An 18912-nucleotide genomic window follows, 5' to 3' on the forward strand; every position below is an offset into this window, starting at 1 on the left:
GGGAGTGGTATATAAAAGACACATACACACAAAACAGAAAAGATAACAAATGACACACTTAGCAACTGATCCAAACATAGAAGACTGGATGTCAAAGAAAAAAGTAAGCGGGTTATATGTGTGAGAGATGAAGATGATTTCACCAGGCAGGAGGGGAGGGGCCAGAGTGAAGGGAGAACCTGGAGTCCCTTACACACAGCTGATAACCAGCAGTAGCTTGGACACACTTTGCAGGTGGAAACCGTTGGGAGTGTCCTCGGGGATATGCCGTGTCTGCGTGGAACCTGTGGGAGAATAAATAGGCCATCATCACCACAGTCTACAATGCAACTGACTGCTGACAGAAAACTGCAACTGACTGCTGACAGAAAACTGGTCAAGGTATGCATTCCAGGGACCTGCTTGATGCTACCATAGCAACAATATGGCCATTCCCAGCCTTGCAACATGAAGGTAAGTTCCCCAAGATCAAGGACTGGGTCAGGTAAGCACTGAACAAATAAGAAAAATCAACAGGCCTATGAAGCTAGGATACAGAGATCTTTAGCTGAGGAAGGGGACTGGGCTAGAAGCAGCTGGCTTCCAGCTCTGGCTTTATCCATAATCAATGACCTGATGTTGCACATGTCACGTGACCTCTCTGAGAGTCAGTTTAAGAGGCTGGGGGGCGGGGAGAAGAGACAAGGGAGAGAGTATAGTGCTCTAGTCTCCTTGAAATGTTAATGAACTCACAGGGATATGCAAAGCAGAGTTGATAAAACACTGGGATCATCAGTCTCTAGGTTTCTTATAACCCAGGTTTCCACACTGAGCTAATACACCGGAGGCTGTGAATGAATGGCAAGATGGATATGAAGGGAGTCTACAGCCTGGGCAGGCAGGCCTTTGATGGGCCTTTGAGGGCTGCTTCATTCTTCCCCACATGCATGGGGCAATCTCTGGTGTCTGGCTTTTAGTTTATCCTTTGTACATTTCCCAAAAACATGGAGGCTGCACACCCGCTGTGCAGGTAGCCAAGAACCTCAGATGACATAAACTAAAGGGTAACTTTTGTTAGACTGAGCACATAAAGGTTCCACAGGAGCTGAAGAGCATAAAGGGAAAACAAGAATATACAGGAACTCTGGGAACCTCAGACTTAGTGAGTTACATTCCAATTATAGGCAAATTACAGAGTACAGTACAGAGAACAAAATAACTGTGCATTTGTAGGCCATGGCAGAGACATGAGGCTCTACCCCACAACCTCAGTCATCCCCACCTGGAACACACCTGCCACGTGCTTGATCCTGTGGCCCACATCTTCATCAGTGGGTGTAGTGACAGGGCTCATCACCTCTTCCAGATGAGGCACCCGCAGGTGAGCATGGGGGCGCTTCCTCCTCCGCACTGTTGAGGGCTTGCTGGCCTTCTCCTTGGGAGACTGTCTGTGCATCTCAGCTAGGTAGGTACTCTCGGTTTTGGTCAGCTCACTCTCTATCGGACACAAAGAGGCCACGTCAGAGGCCATCTTCACGTACTTCCAACCCAGTAAGTTGACCTCCCCCCTCCAAGAAGCAGTTTCCTACTACTGAAGTCTCATTCCTGCACTAGCTGAGGAGGCTGGCCTGGGGGGAAGATGGAAACCTCTCCTCTACACTGCTCAACAGATACTGGGGCACCACGCTCCCAGAATTTGCAACCTCATGTCTGTGATTTGGGACTATCACACACTTCATCAATCATGACATGCAGATCCTGCAACACAATGACTGATACTAACCTAGATCTTATGGTTCAGATGGGAGTAGGGACAATTGCAGGCCCCTTAACACTGTCTCATGAAAGATGAATGCTCACAAGTATATCAAACTCCACACACATTTCAGGGGAAGAACCAGTGACCCTATGAACCACTTTAATGTCTTAATCTCTCCTTTGCTTTCTGCCTCTCATTCCCCTGGTCACTGAATAGGTCAAGGAAAGGCTCACATTTAGACAGCATGATGACCATAGCACCCACCTAAGTGGCGAAAGTAGTCTTCCAATCCACTCCAGAAGTTCTTCTCGATAAAGGTTTTCACTAAACCCCAGGGCTGTTTTCTATAGCGTAGCTCTGTAGAGACCCTGAGAAACAGACCAGAAACAAGATCACTCACTTTCCTAGCAGTGGACCCTTCTCTGCTGGGTGAAAGGAAATACCCCTTGAAAGTCAAGGTAGATTTACAATTGCATTGTGCTTAAAAATTCAGAAGTTTTTTCACCTCTGTCACATCCTCTGATCTCTCTGGCCACCCTCAGAGGTCAGTGGGAGCCAGTGGCTTTATCCTCATTCTATTGTTGAGAAAATAGGTTGAGAATGCTAAAGCAGACATTTCCTCTGTCTGCAGCATGAGCTCCAGCAAAGTCCCCACCTCCTAGACAATCAAAGAAAGGCTTAAAACTGAAGTTAAAGGATTTGTAAGTCCAAATAGGCACTCAGGGATCTCATCACTTTCATGTCTGAACACCATCTGCTTTTACCATGGCCCCTTCACTGCTCCTAAGAGATCACAAGGCCCCCTGGTCACACCACTGCCCATGCCTCTCGGAGTATCACCTCCTACACAGTAGCCTTGCTCTTTCCTTCCTTCTCAAGGTGCAGTTGAGCCTTTGCGAGTAAGTTCTCCCAGCTTGTGCACCCCACATTAAGGCCTGGCCTGCTTCTCCCTCTCCCCAGGATGTTACATCCACCCTGACCCAATAGAACCACCTCACTTTCCCACCCAATGTCTAGGTGGTCTAGGTGTAGTCAATCGAGCTCTGCATGGATTGGATAGAAAAGTCACAATGGGGAAGATCCTCTGTGAAACATGTAATTAAGGAAACTAGACATTGGGGGCTAAAAGATAGAAGGAACTCCAGGAAGGAGATGAGAAGAGAGGGGAAAAAGAGGAACAGAAAGAAGGCACAAGGAAGAATACATGCTCAGAATGCACCCCAAGAGTTAGAAGATGAGGAAGATGAAAGCCCATCTTGAGATTAAGGTAGTTAGTCCTTCCTGATTCCCAAGGGATCTCTACTGTGACTTTTCACTGAACTCTGTTTTATTTGAACTACATGAGTGAGTTTCTTATTCCTTATAATCAAGAACACTGGGTCTATGATACTATATACACCATGATGATTTCAAATGGGCATGGGTACTGACTTTCCACTTAGACTACCTGCTTTCTCAAATGTCAGAGTATAGATTTCTTCCTTTGAATGGGCATCACAGTACCCACTACTGGAATCTTAGTAGGCTCAGTTCAGAGACCTGTGGGCAAGGTGGGGGGCAGGTCAGGATTCCTGCTCTCCTGGAGCTTGATGACCAACAGGGGAGACAACAGGAAATTCCAGCACACAGGGCTTGGGGCCAAGAACACAGGCCTCTAATTCTAAGAGCTGTGTCCTGGAATGTGACTCTCAGTAGTTACTATCCTGAAAAATGAGGATAAACCCATCTCCATTGGGTTATTCTAAAGACCCCAGCAAATGCAGTTTAGGTGCCTATATAGCACCACAGGAACCCAACAGTGGTGGTGAAGAAGATGGTCCTAAGGCGATGCAGGGGTTATGGGGACACATGGGGAATCATAAATGGTCAGAGAAGGAAGAGAGGCCTCTCTGAAGCCTTCAGAGAGGAGGCTGAATGAAGGTCCATGGGTGGTACTCAAGCTCTTTCTTCTCCCTAGGAACAAATGAACATGAAGACCAGCCCCATCCGCAGAGGCCCTCACACACTGCACCTGAGCCGACACTTGTTCCGGGCCACGCGGGTGAGGGTGTAGCGATTGATGGTGTAGAAGTAGTCGTGGTAGGGCACATCGCGGGTGAGGACTTCCGCATCGACCACGTAGCATTCACTCTCCTGGCTGGCTTTGTACATGGTCTGGGGATAGGAAAGGTTCATTGACCGCAACTGAAGAGAAGCAGGACAACCTTGCCACCCCACGACTCCTGAACTGAAGGAGTAGTACCATGAAGTTGGCAGCGTCCAAGTCAGCTGGATGCTGCTGGCTCAGGGTTAAGCCAAGTCTCCACCCAGATATACCTTCCTGATCCCAACCTTCATCCTTTGTGGAAGAACAGGGCTTCCCAGCTCTGGTTTATTTGTTTCTGCCCTCTTCCTACTCACCTGTGTCTCCCTGACAGTGGCAGTTTTGGGAGCCAGAGGGTTATTAAGGGTGATAGTGTAGAGAATCACTCGGCTCTGGTTTCCATTCTCTTCTTTTTTCCATGGATGGAAGATGATATCTAGGGTAGAGAAAAGCCCCAGGTGAAGGAGGGAAAGCAGTATGAGTCCCTGTGATTGAATCTCTCCTCCAAAGAACGTCTCACTACAAGCTGCCAGGCCCCTGCCCCCAGAAAGCCAAATGTGGAACTGAAAGTTGGGGGGAGGGTTAGAAGGAGGGGAAGGGAGAGCAGAAAGAGTCTCATTGTAGCATTGCCTAAATTCTACACAGAACTCCAGAATGCTGATTGTTTGCAGCTGGGGCAGGAGGTCCTAGGGCCACCTGCGGGGGTGCTGGCAACACTAGCGTTACTGTGGCAAAGGCCTCAGATCCCTTGGGAAAAAATCTCCTCTAGGCCATGACTGCCTCATGTCCCCAATGTGTCCTGTCCTTTCAGGAGATTGGGGGTGCACTGTGGCCCAGAGCTTGTTCCCAGAGTGGATGCTTTGCCAAGCAGCTCAGCTAAGCTACTGCATCTGTACCCTGAGAGTAGCTGGGATGAGAGAATGAGACAGAAGTATGAACCCCCAGTGCCAAGGCTGCCGATGTCATCACAGAGCATGGCTGTGAAGACTGAGTGAGTTAAAGCAATATGCTCCACACAGAAGGTGCCTCCCAAGGAAGGCCCTGTGAGGGCAGAAAGCCAGCAGGTATTGCTTTCTGGGGAATGTTGAATGCCTGGTGGACTGGGGGCATGAGACAAGCAAAGTGCTGGGTCAGAGAGGGCAATGACACCCCTCAGGATTTCCAGCACTGCAAAAGGCCAGAAGGAGGGGTCAGTGGGCCACTTGGGGCTGTGTGGGAAGAGGCAGAGAACGGGGGAAATTTCCAGTGGGGAGAGGGTGGCAGGTAAGGGAGGGCTAAGCCCGCAGCTCAGACCAGAGAAGTGTCGCTGCTCCATGAAGTCGCGCAGAAAGGGCGAGCGGAAGAGTAGATCGTAGAGCTTGTCCACGCTGAAGTTGAAGACCTCATTCACATACTGTCGGCCACTGAGGTCCTCATAGAAGGCCTGGACCTCCCCTGTACAAAGACAGGGCAGAGGAGTGGATAGTGACAGAGGAAGGCAGGGGACCCAGAGGTCACCCCCAGAGCACTGATGTCTCTGTGGTCAATGTGGATGGACACTGCCACCAATGTGCAGTGTCTGGGCTCATAGTTACTGTCCTTGCTTTTATTACCTCCTTTCCTTGGGACACATGCTGAGTGCTCAAAAGGACAGTATGACCATTGATCACTTATGGAAAATTTGAAAATGTACTAAAGTCACTGGGTTGGACTTAAGTGCAGATGTTCTAAGAAATGAGGTGATTTCATTTTTTAAAAAAAGATTTTACTTATTTTTATTTATTTATTAGAGATAGAGGGAGAGAGAGAGAGAGAGAGTAGTAGGAATGGGCACGACAGGCCCTCTAGCCACTGCAAACCAACACCAGACATATGCACCACCACATGCATCTGGCTTATGTGGGACCTGGAGAATCAAACCCGGGTCCTTAGGCTTCACAGGCAAGTATCTTAACCACTAAGCCATCTCTCCAGTCCAGATTTCATCTTTAATTACTGTAGTGGACTTGTACAAATTAAGAGTCTGTGGTAGTTTAAACAGATGGCCCCCAATATATTCAGTGTTTTATTAGTTTGTAGTTTGGATCTACAGCCACCTGGCTGGAGGAGATGTCAGTGTGAAGATCTCAGGGTCCAGCCCTAAGGTATAATGGTGGATTTGCAATTCCAGTCTAAAGATATACAAAGTGTCTAGAGTTCTTAAAGCATGTTTGTTTGTGGTATAACTTTTGGGTTTTTGGTTTTTGGCTTCTCTCTCTCTGTCTGCTTGAACCTGTGAAAGCAGGCCAGTTTCTTATGCCATTATGGAACTTCCCCTAGATCTGTAAGCTGCAATAAATATATCTTCCTCCATAACTGTGCCTAGTTTAAAAGTTCATCTCAGCAACCTAAAGCCATCTGTTACAGAATCCAAAGTTACCAGGTGATATGATCTTATGGAAATGCCTTTGAATATCCAACCAGAGTAATTACAGGGCACATGCTTGTATTGGCTTTTACATTTTCAAACCTCTCTATAATTAAGCTGATCTAAGACTAAACTAAAAAAAAACCAAAAAAACAAAAAAACAAACTACTACTACTTCCTGAGGTCACCAAAATCACGTAAGATATGTTTGAGAGATTCTAAGATACAGTGATATCAAATGCAGTGTAGTCAATGGCACAGGTGGGTTAAGAGCCACTGATGACTCTAAAATGGTCTCTATAGAGAAAAGCTCTATATAAGGTGGGGCTACTCCGTAGGACACAATTCCTAATTATATGAAGCAGCTTATCTCCCACATGACTTCAAGATCCCCACTCTTTATTAAAAAAAAAAAAAAAAAGGAAAGAGAAAGCACTTATTACAATGGAAGACTGCCAATCAGAATGAGACAAAGGTGACGCTGAGAAGTTGACTCGGTCATTAAGAGCACATGTCTGCAAAGCCTTATGGCTCAGGTTCAATTCCCAAGCCACCAACATAAGCCAGAAGCAAAAACAACAACAACAACAACAACAAAAACAATGTGGTAAAATAAAACAATTAGTAACTATTAAAAAAAAAGGCTAATATATAATGAACCAAAGGGAGAGCAGACATGAAAATAGAAGGGTCTGGAAGGGTTCCAAAAGTGAAGTTTCCTTCATTCTCAGGAATGCCACATCCTGACCAGCACACCAACACTTGATCATATGCAGAGCAGTGCCAGCAGGGCACTTCACCTGGCGCTCTCCAGATTTGACTTGTTACAGAAGAACGTCTGAATCCCGAGGTGAGCTGCTAAGCCTCCGTGTTCCTTCCAAGCCCTCAGCACCCTAGTGACTATGTCTGCATGGGCTGATGTGACCTCACATGGGGAGCTGACATTCCTGGGATTTAGTGAAGGCAAGGGAAGAATGCAGGACTATAACTAGTGTCTAAGACTGCACAGACTGGTCACTTAGCTTATGGCAATGATACCCTGCCAACCTAAGCAGTCAATTGTACCATCCCAGGATCCTAAACAGAGATGGGCAACCCAACTCAAGGATGGAACACACAACAGATGACTCTAGGAGAGACTGTCCACAGACGAACAAGAGTGAGCATGTCTATTCTGTGTACTTGAAATGTAGGGGAGGTGTGTGTGTGTGGGGGGGGGACCCATCAGTTATGTTCATGAATTCTTAGCCTCTGGCTTCCTCCATGGAATAAACAGCTGTGTGCTCCTGGGTGAGGAGTGGGTGGAGGGTTACTCTATGCAAGAGAAAAACAAGAAGCAGTGCTTAGATAATTAGAAAGAAGACTTAGAGAGCTCTGTGTCCATTTGACCCAGCAAGTCTTGCCCTCTTGCTCTGCCTAACCACTTAATGTTTCAGTCACTACGAAGCTTTGGAGTTATCTTGAGGATGTGTCAATCAAAATCTAATGATCCGGGCTGGAGAGATGGCTTAGTGGTTAAGTGCTTGCCTGTGAAGCCTAAGGACCCCGGTTCGAGGCTCGGTTCCCCAGGTCCCACATTAGCCAGATACACAAGGGGGCGCACGCGTCTGGAGTTCGTTTGCAGAGGCTGGAAGCCCTGGCGCGCCCATTCTCTCTCTCTTCCTCTGTCTGTCTTTCTGTGTCTGTCGCTCTCAAATAAATAAATAAATAAAATTTTAAAAAAATAAAAAAAAAAAACTAATGATCCTCCCTACCTCACCCCCAAAAAGCAGCTGACAGGTAAGTGAAGGACAGAGTGGCAAGGCAAACCAGTGTCTAAAGGAGGTGGCAAAAATGAATGGCAGCACAACACATTGTCTGTCAAGCAAACGATGGGGACTCAGCAGTGAGTCGAAGGGGATGAATACTAACCATAGATGCACGTTATTGTAAAACTTCTGTTCCTCCCAGAACCTAGGAACTGACTCCAGGTTTCTGCGTGGAAACTTCTTTTAAGCCCTCAAAATGAAGAGAGGAAGGGCTGTTCTGGATCCATGTTCAGATGCTCACCTTCATCATGGGTGTCTGAAGAATCACTGAGCTCAGTGGGGATGTCCTCGTTGTCATTGAAGTCCAGTGAAGGGGAGGTCACAGGTGCAATGATCTCAATCTTCTCCCCCATGATATTGTCAATGGCAAGCTCTTTTTCCAGGGACCCGTCACCCTCCAACACCTCCTCTTCCAAAGGCAGGCCGTCAAACTGCAGTGGAAACCAAGAGCCACATACCAGTGTGAGTCTACTCTCCAAAGGGAATCAAGGACCTGGTCTGAGAAGTCCTCACATTCCCAACAGCACTGTGTAGGGACTGGGCTGGGCTCAGATGCTAGGCTGCACCAATCTGCACAGAAGATGAGCAAACAGATCAAGGCAACTGCTGCCCATCTTCTACTGGCCACTCAAATAGTGCGCTGAGCCCATAGGTCTAAAGGTGGCCCCTCCAGTTCCAGGTCCCTCCTGGAGCACCACCATGCTGTCACCGTGCCAGCCTGCCTCTAGGTAGTATTTTTTTCCTAAGATGCTTAGAGGATTTCAAGACATGGTTTGGGGTTCCTATTTCCATTAGTACTGGAAGAGAATCAATACAGTTCTATTTTAACACCAACCTCAGGAATAGATGAAAACTTGTCATCAGTGATATTGTCATTCTAACACAAGGTGGCCTGACCACTGGGCCACAGGTACTCAAGTCATCCTTTCTTGAGAGTCCTTTCCTGAGGGGCTCCTCTTGAAGAGAACCCCATTGGTATATTCCATGACCCTCTTCTGTCATCAGGGTTCTGTCTTCTCTGTCATAGTGGCCCCAAGGGGAGCAATCCATGAGGACATTTAGGTAGCCTCCATAAAGTCCAGTACAGTGGGACAACAAACCATAGTGGAGCTCAACAAATATACATCAACAGTGTAAGTCATTAACTGTCCTGCAGCTCTAAATTCATGTGTGGTTTTGACATTAGATCAAGGCAACAAAGAAACAAAACATACAGGACAGCTCCCCAATGGAGAGGCTGATCTGCAGCATCCTGCCAGGAGCTGTACTCACAGAGCACACTTGTAACACTCTTCATCTTCTCAGAGGTCAAGCCAAATCAGGTAACCCAGACACTGAGAATAGAGCTCTGGACCTTGGGACTCTAACCAGGGCTCCAGGATGCCTCCTAAAACAGTGTGACCACAATGGGACCTCCTCTCCTCTACCCATCCCTCATGAGGGGGTGGCTAAGCCCAACATTTATTGCTCATACCGAAACAGGGGCTTCGCTGCTCCCTGTGGAGGTCAGTGTGCTGTTGGTGATGGACTTCTTGGGCAGCTGAGGGCTGGCGTCTGGCTTGGTCTCTATGCTGCTTTTGGATGAGCTGTCATTCACTTCATTCTCTTCTACAGGGATCTCCTCACAGTAGCTGAAGAAAATCCCAGTGAGCCCACATTAGTTTTAGTGTCAAGATCATCAACTTTCTAATACCTCAGGTCTGCCTCCCTTCCTCTCTCTCTCTCCCCCATCTATCTATCTGTCTGTCTGTCTATCATCTATCTGAATGGATGGACTTTCCTGATTCTTTGCTTTGTACACAATCTGTGCTAATCAAAAGTTGTCCCTCCCATCTCTCTCCTGAAGCCTCTTTGCATCTTATGCCACTGTCCCTGTCTGCCATGTAAAATGTCTACCTGAAAATTACCTTTGCCAGACACTCTCTTTAATATTTATTCCTACCTTGAAGCATGACTGTTATTCACCATACCCTATGTCTTTCCTACTAGACCCCATCCCATTCTGATCATGTGAATCCAACATCTGGGCTCTGAGCACATATTTGATTGCCTGAATTCTAGATTAAAACTAACAAATTTCTCTGCCTTGTACATCTAAAAGAAAAATCTTGGATAAAGATGGGCACTCTTTCACAGAGACTTCAGGGGCTGCTGTACCAATCATCGCCCTTAGGGTCATCACTGGCATGAACTCTGACTTGTACTTCACACAGCATCTGGGTGCATAACAGCTATGAGTACATCGTTATGTGCACATTAGAGATCATCAAGGAGAGTTTGACAAAGGTTGTGTGACACCAGCATTATGTGTCAGCAGGCCCAGGTGTAAATACCACACATTCAATGTTCTTCCCTTGCCTTCCATTCCTCTTGTTTCTCACAGCACCACCAGCCTTCAATCTCAAGTTCATTAAGTGTCAATTTGAAGTCCCCATATTTCTTAACCCACTGATAGCAGATGCCACAATGATAGTTCCATCTCCTTTAATTCCTGCCCTTAGCTTCCCATGTATTAGAGTTTTCTAATATTCCTCCTGCCATATTGGATGGTCTTTTGAGGTCTCTTTTGCTATTTCTTCCTCTTCTTGAGTGCCTCTAAGCCCAGTAATTGACCTTCCTTTGATGTTTAATCACTCAGAGTTCCAGGCCAATTCATGGCTATCTGCTAGTGACGCCCATGGTTATGGTCAGATTTCCTCGTGAACTTCGCAGCCATCCTCAAGTGCCCATTTCACCTCTCCACTGGTGTCTCAACCTCAACTTACCTAAAAGCAACGTTCCAATTTTCCCTTAAATTTCTCTGTCTGACGTATTCTCCATCTCTAGTTGGAACCATGCCATCTTGTAAATGGTAAAACCAACAAACTTTAAAGCCACTTCGGGTTCCTTTCTGACCCATCATCAAGTACTTTCAAAGATATATTTGGCGGGGGGGGGTGGGGGTTGGCTGGAGAGATGGCTTAGTGGTTAAGCGCTTGCCTGTGAAGCCTAAGGACCCAGGTTCAAGGCTTGATTCCCCGGGACCCACATTAGCCAGATGCACAAGGGGACACACACATCTGGAGTTCGTTTGCAGTGGCTGGAGGCCCTGGCGTGCCCATTTTCTCTTTCTGTCTGTCTGCATCTTTCTCTCTGTCTGTTGTTCTCAAATAAATAAATAAACAAAAAACCTAAAAATATATATATTCAAGGGGGCTGGAGGGATGGCTTAGTGGTTAAGGCATTTGCCTGCAAAGCCAAAGGACCCAGGTTAGATTCCCCAGGACCCATGTTAGCCAGATGCACAAGGGGGCACATGTGTCTAGAGCTCATTTGCAGTGGCTGGGGGCCCTGGCATGCCCATGCTCTCTTTCTCTCCCTCTTTTTCTGTCAAATAAGTAAATAAATAAAAATAAAATATTAAAAAATATATATATTCAGGTACAAACCACTTACTGCCACATCACTGCAACTTTCCTGCTCCATCTCTCATATAAATCACAGCCAAGCGTGGTGGCACACACCTTTAATCCCAGCACTTGGGAGGCAGAAGGTAGGAGGACTGCTGTGAATTTGAGGCCACCCTGAGATAAATCACTCAGCTGCCTCTAGTAGGTCTCCTACCTCTGCCCTTGTTGCCCTTCCACAGGGTATGTCCAACACAAAAGCCAAGGTGTCCCCACGCCAACAGCCACACGATTCCCTGCCGTTTACCTGAAGTACTCTTTCCACAGCTATCCCATAGTTCCCTTGTTTCCTTCAGGGCCTTGTTCAGATGCCGCCACCCTAACCCAAGCCCCCTGGATAGCCTACCCAAGGCCTCACTCACCCCATTGTATTGAAATCGTCATCCGGGGGCACATAGTCCTCATCATCACTGGTCAGGCCCAGCTCATTCCCATAGCACTGGTGTACAAAATGCCAGAGCTCCTTGGGGCACAGGGGCTGCAGGGGAGAAGAACAGGATTCTGGTCGCCCTTCCTGCCTCCCTCCTCTCTCCCTCCCCACTGTTCCACACAGAGGTAGAACCAGGCAGGCTCTCTGTGGTGGAAGAAGTCAAACTGCTTTCTCCTAGCTGAATTAGGGGAGACTGGCTACCTCCATGACAACCTCATCTACCTCAGGAATCCCAATCATGTGCCGGCCTCCTGCCTAGGACCGTAGATTTCAGTAAAGCCGGAATGCTAACTCCTTCAACAGAGGTCTACGGAATAGGATCAACTGACCACTTGAACCAGCCCCTACCCTTGCTCCTACAGGTGAGGTCCAGCAGTAAGTAGAATAAGCTCGTGTTGCTTAGCTCTGGACGAGTCATTTCTATCACACCCATCGGTACCCAGGGAACATCACAGAGGCAGTTGTAGAAAGAATATGAGTGCTGCCCTCACTGTTAGCCAGAAAATGGATCTTATGGAGATGGCATATTCATTGAGGAGACTCAAAGCTCATCAAATTAGAAAATAAGGAGGATGATGAGAGCTCAACACAAAAGATTTCCTGCTGGGCATGGTGGCGCACGCCTTTAATCCCAGCACTCGGGAGGCAGAGATAGGAGAATCACCATGGGTTCAAGGCCACCCTGAGACTACCTAGTGACTTCCAGGTCAGCCTGAGCTAGAGTGAGACCCTACCTCAAAAAAAAATTTATATATATTTTTATGTATTTTTTATACATTTTATGTATTTTTTATATGTATATATGTATATATATGCTGGCTCATATGTCCTGTCAGCTGCTTGTTTCTTAAACTGTACCCTGAAAACATGGGTGTGAGGAGCTCTCAGATTCTTTATGTAATCTGTTAGTGCAAATCTTCCCTAAGTTATTGGTCACACCTGCTCTTCCCCATGCTTCTTTATACACACTTGTCACTACTACCTTCTTCCTTTCCATGCACTTGGATGTATAAAAAAATATATATATATGTATATGTATATGTATACATATATACATACACACACACACACACATATACATATACATACATACATACACACACACACACACACACACACACACACACACACACACATATTTCCTCCATGCCCTCCAAAGCTCAGGGATCATTCTAGAAGAGGGAGTGGAAAGAATATAAGGGCTACGGAATATGTAGGCATACTCTGGGGTGCTGTCATCTTGACATGAACTGACTAGGACATTCATGACCCCACAGTGGCTAATGATACCCCAAGACTAGCATGGTTCTGAGGCCATCAATATTTTGACATGGAGGGTGGAGGGGGACCAAAGGAAGAAGGCAACAAAACAGGACAGATGACATTGAAAGGGAGGGTCCTTGGGGGTAGAGGAGAGAGGACAAAAAAAGGATAAAGGGGTGAAGCCATGATCAAACTACTAATTTATATATTAAAGTTCTCAAAAAAAAAAAAAGTCATGTTGCTTTAGGGTCAATGCGAGATCAAAATTCCCTATGTGGATGCTGAGGACCCAAGGTTCCCTGACCAATGAATGTCTCACCCATGGTGGAAATCTCCTTCCATGTTAACTGTGGCCACGAAGTGCCTATGGGTCACTTCTAAGAACGAGACTCAACTGCAGAGAACTACACAGTTCTGAGGTTAGCAAGACTCCCGCATTTTCCTAGCTTAAGACTTCAAAGTCATCTCAAACACTAGAGTATTCCTTCTTTATTAAGAAGACTAGTTACTGTGTATCTAGTGCTATGCATTATTTCCAGTGTTTGTTTATTCAGTGGGTGTCTGTTAGTCATTCTTAAAAGCACTATCATAAGCAAGCTAGTTCTTAGGGCTGGGGAAATGGCTCAGTGGTTAGAAGGCACTTGCTTGCAAAGCCTGCTGACCTGGATTCAATTCCCCAGATACCCATGAAAAGCCAGATACAAAAGATGGTGCATGCATCTGATGTTGACTTGCAGTGGCAAGAAACTAACATAAACACATAAACAAGTAAATTACAACACACACACACACACACACACACACACACACACACACACTGGATCCAGTTTCCAGAGAGATGCAAAGAAATGGGAAAAAAGATCAGGTGTGGAGACCATGAATCCAAGTGCATGGAAAGGAAGAAGGTAGTAGTGACAAGTGTGTATAAAGAAGCATGGGGAAGAGCAGGTGTGACCAATAACTTAGGGAAGATTTGCACTAACAGATTACATAAAGAATCTGAGAGCTCCTCACACCCATGTTTTCAAGGTACAGTTTAAGAAACAAGCAGCTGACAGGACATATGAGCCAGCATTCCAGTTTTAGAACCAACAAGAATGGCACTGGACCCAGTCCCTGGACCAACAGGGTGTGGGGTAGCAGTTCTCAGTGATGGCTGAGAGAGGCACTCCTTTTCCTTCTCTAGACCTCTCTTCCTACGGCCACCCTTCGTGGATCCCCTTCATTCTGCCTGGAACACATCTGCTTTCCGCCAAACTCTGTCCTAGCCTGATAGCTCAGAACAGAACCTGATAGGTCAGAACAGCCACAATTAGCACACTCCCATCAAGCAAATTTTTTAACAATATTTTGGGAGGGACTTAGAAGCTATATGGATAGCCCTGTGTCTTATTTAGAAATGACACTGGCTGTGACTGAAAAATTCAGCCTACCAGTGGAGGTCCAAACATTATCATTTTACCATTACTGGTAGCAATTAAAGACAGATCTCAGCTCATAAAAGTTACTAGGATTTATACCAATATTACGGAATCCCAAATTGGAAGAAAATATAAATAATAACAAATTTACTGTTTTCTTCAGTTAGTAATTAGCTAGGACATGCACATTAGACAGGCCTATACCTATATTCAAATGCATACATGTCAATCATATTTATACAGTAACCTGAGTAGAGGTAGAAAGCATTTATATAAGGATTTTCCCTGCTTACATTTCTTTCTCTGGCCTAGAATGTTTGTCTCAACATCTCCCGAGGAGGAACTTTGTAAGGGCAAGGACTGTGAGACACCATGTGTAACTCTTTCCAACCTACTTCAAACACCCCAGTAGTCAATTAGTAATTATCCTTTTTTAAAAAAAAAATCTTTGTTTTCTATATTTTCATTTATGTATTTGTGTGCATGTGTGCAAGTGAAAGAGAGAAGAGAATGGGCATGCCAAGGTCGCTTGCCACTGCACACTCCAAAGGCATTGGCTACTTTGTGCATCTGGCTTTTTCCATGGGTAATGGAGAATTTAGCCCAGGTCAGCAAGCTTTGCAAGCAAGCACCTGTAACTCTTGAGGTATCTTCCCAGGCCCCATGTTTTTTAACTAATCTCTCTCTCTCCCCCCACCGACTCTCTCTCTGTGTGTGTGTGTGTGTGTGTGTGTGTGTGTGTGTGTGTGCGCATGCGCACGCATGCATGCATGCACATATGTGCGTACCAGTCTCCTCCACTGCAAATGAATACCTAGCCAGCTTTATGTGAGCAGCTGAGAAAATGAACTTGGGCAAGCAGGTTTTATAAGCAAGTGCTTTTAACCACTGTGCCATCTCCCTAGCCCTGAATTGGTGGTTATCTTAACTGAATTTTCTTTTTGTTTCTAACTGTGGTGGTCTGGTATCTGGAGCCATATTGAATAAGGAGGAACTTCTCAGGTTTAGCAAGTTCCTAGAGATGGAAAATAGTCAACTAACCTATCTCAAGACCATCTTCACCTCAAGACCTCCCTGAGGGGGTATTCCTTCCCTGAGAATTCCAAGGTCAGGTACCAGGCACCTAGAGATAGTCCCTAGATCCCAAGGCCTATAGAAAGTAATGTTACTAGACCATGTGTACACCTTTGTTCCCAGTATTCAGGAGACAGAGGTAGGAGGATCACAGTGAGTTCCAGGCCACACTGAGACTACATAGTGAATTCCAGGTCAGCCTGGAATTCAGTCTAGGCTAGAGCGAGACCCTACCTTGAAAAGTGAACAAAAAATAATGACAGTATAGTCACTAGGTAATCCTAAACCTACATAGACTGCTCATCCTACACTCCTCATTCGTCCTGGAAGGCCATAGGAAAAGCTCTTGCCCATTCTCCCCTCATGTCTTCCGCCTGTTGATCAGCCCCAGTACTTCTCTACATGGCCTGGCATGACATAGCATATGTTGTGCCTCTTATTTGGGGGTAATCTGTGAATAAAAACTTTCTTCCTTCAGAAGTCATTTTCTTAGCTGCTTGCTTTTACACACCTGGTGAACACCGCCCCAGGACAATTTTAAACAGTAGAACTTTAGTGCCTGAGGGCACAGGTGCCAGCGGTATTTTCCCAAGAGTTGGCTCTGTTCAGGACTCGGGTCAGGATTACCAGAAGGAGATTTCAAGATGATGAGATAGGGGTTCCTTTGAAGCCAGCCAATGCCTCAATAAAAACAAGCTTTTCATGGGGACAACATCCAACTGGGAGGGGCATTGAGGGTGAATGAGCTCCTAAGGGGGAAGGATACCACACAGCTTACCAGTACCGACCTTTTCAAGAAGAGCATTCTGCCAGAGTCGGAACATCATCATGTATGTCCTATCCCGGGCCCCAAATGAAGTAAAAAAGTGCTAGTTGTCAGAAAAAAGGAAGAGACATTTGTTAAAACAACTGGAAGCATGGCTCTTTTTCAGTCATACCTATTCATCATCAAATACTACTCAGTCTAAGTAGTCCAAAACCTTAACACAGGCAACGGGATATTGTACCTGGAACCTCTAAGTTCCCGCTGTAACCAAGTTCTTAAATGTTCTACCCATACTTTTTATTGCTTTCTCTCTGGTTTGAAACTACATTATTAAAAAAAAAAAGTTCTTTGCCCACTTATTGGAACTGGGATGAGCTAGGAGTATATCATAAATAGAAAGTTGAGACAAACCCACTGACCCACCAAGCCTTCCAACATATTCAAGTACTAGGATGTACTAGGGTCATCGGAATGCATCACATACAAAACAGAAAAGGACCCTGCACGGTACTGCTTACCCATCAGCAGGGATCTTTGCAACACATGGGAAGACACTGACAGAAAACCAGACTTTACTGCATACCTGCTAGGTGTGTGACAAATACTATTTCACTGAAAACTACATAAACGTCCTTACACAGGGTCTGGGGAGATTGCACATTGGTTAAAGTTCCTTTCTTGTAAAGTTTGCTGGCCTGAGTTCAATTTTCTAGCCACCCAGGTAAAGCTCACAAAAAGTGACATAAGCACCAGGCAGTCATTTGGAGCAATGAGAGACTGACATGCTCCCTTCCTCCACTCCATACACACATGCAAATAAAGTTAAAGAAAAAATCCTCGGGGCTGGAGGGATGGCTTAGTGATTAAGGCATTTGTCTGCAAAGCCAAAGGAACCAACTTCAATTCCCCAGGACCCATGTCAGCCAGATGCACAAGGGGGCGCACGAGTCTGGAGTTCGTTTGCAGTGGCTGGAGGCCCTGGCATGCCCATTCTCTTTCTCTCTCTCTCTCTCCATCAAATAAATTAAATAAATAAATATTTTTTTAAAAAATCCTTGAAGCCGGGCGTGGTGGCACACACCTTTAATCCCAGCACTCGGGAGGCAGAAGTAGGAGGATCACCATGAGTTCGAGGCCACCCTGAGACTCCATGTCATGAATTCCATGTCAGCCTAGCTTAGAGAGAAGCCATACCTCGAAAAAAAAACAAAAACAAAAAAAAAAAAAAGAAAGAAAGAAAGCAAGCAAGAAAAAAGAAAAGAAAAAATCCTCAAACAATGAATGAAGATACTAGTAACTAAAATCAGGCTAGTGAGACTAGACAATACAAATAAACACAAACAGGTTGGTTAAAAACAGAATTCAAAGACTATCTGAGACTGACTCTCTTAGTTCTTATCAATAAACTGCCTGCATCCATCTAAAGCTGACCCTCCTGCCTTGCAAATCTAGCATGCTTCAGACTCTACTCAAAGATCAAAGATCAAGGGATCCCGTCCTGGGTTTTTTCTACTACATTCTCCCCATAGCCACTTTCAAACACATTTCTTATCCTCTTGAGTTATAATCAGATATGTTGATAAGGAATGCCAACTGCTTAGATAGGTGTAGGTATTTGCAATTTGCTATTTTCAAATAGTGATGTTATTTCAAGGCTATCTTAGTGATTGTTGCTAGGTTCATTTTGCGTATGAGAAAACTGAGGCTCAGAGAGGTTATAGAACATATTTATAGTCACAGGACTCAACGTCAGGTGTTCTGGTCCCAAGTGCTCAGCTGCATTCCCCTCACAGCTGCTCAGCCTGCAACCACCCCGTCCACTGAGGAAGTAGTTTCCGGAACTTGTGCTCTGTGTATTGCTTATCAGCCCAATCATATTAGCCTGCAGCTGGATGTAATTTAAGGTCAGGGATAAAGTAGAAGGGAAGTGGGAGATGGAATACAGAGGGTGGGTGTGTAGAGAGGCCAAAATTTGACAACACTTACCTTTTCTGAATCAGTGCAAACTTGGATGGCGTTGGGAATGAGGCGAGCAGTTTTCTCTTTAGTCATGGAACAGATGTCTTTCAAACGGACTGTCAGCTGGCATCCCCACAGAGGCAGAGAATGGGTAACAAGCAAGAAGGGGCATTAGGAGAGTCAGGCAAAGAGTACTCATGGCACCAGTGAAGACAGCAAAATTCAGATTTGTAAGGACCGCCTTACAGATCATCTGGTTTGCATCCTATGTCACAAATGCCAGAAACAGGAACTGAGCTAGCTCACTCACAGCCATGAGTAGCTGAATCCTTAGCCTAAGCAGCTTTCTACCACATCTCTACTTGGCACAGAAGTCCTATCTTTTTCTCTTCTCATTCTTTCTTTTTTGTCCTTTACAGAAACACAGAACATCGATGCTAAGTGGTCCCATAAGAAACAACAGATGGTTTAGGTGGGGACTGGAGAGCTGGTTCAGCAGTAAAAAGAGTTTCCTGTGCAAGTATGAGGGCCTGAGACC

At 45.7% G+C, this 18912-nt stretch overlaps 1 protein-coding gene across 9 annotated transcripts in view; it reads right to left on the reverse strand.

Moving 5' to 3' along the window:
• Gramd1b (GRAM domain containing 1B) overlaps positions 1-18912 on the reverse strand; it is a 183186-nt gene that overhangs the window by 7381 nt on the left and 156893 nt on the right. For all 9 annotated transcript variants that reach the window (XM_045145819.1, XM_045145818.1, XM_045145823.1 and 6 more), the window contains 11 exons: positions 18402-18497; positions 16438-16518; positions 11824-11939; positions 9490-9646; positions 8257-8446; positions 5115-5255; positions 4139-4257; positions 3750-3892; positions 2003-2106; positions 1273-1476; positions 194-284 (listed from right to left, as the gene is read on the reverse strand). In XM_045145819.1, the coding sequence (XP_045001754.1) occupies positions 194-284; positions 1273-1476; positions 2003-2106; positions 3750-3892; positions 4139-4257; positions 5115-5255; positions 8257-8446; positions 9490-9646; positions 11824-11939; positions 16438-16518; positions 18402-18497 (1442 nt within the window). The remainder of the gene's footprint in view (positions 1-193; positions 285-1272; positions 1477-2002; positions 2107-3749; positions 3893-4138; positions 4258-5114; positions 5256-8256; positions 8447-9489; positions 9647-11823; positions 11940-16437; positions 16519-18401; positions 18498-18912) is intronic.

The sequence above is a fragment of the Jaculus jaculus genome, chromosome 3 (genome assembly GCF_020740685.1).
Source record: "Jaculus jaculus isolate mJacJac1 chromosome 3, mJacJac1.mat.Y.cur, whole genome shotgun sequence".
Lineage (NCBI taxonomy): Eukaryota > Metazoa > Chordata > Mammalia > Rodentia > Dipodidae > Jaculus > Jaculus jaculus.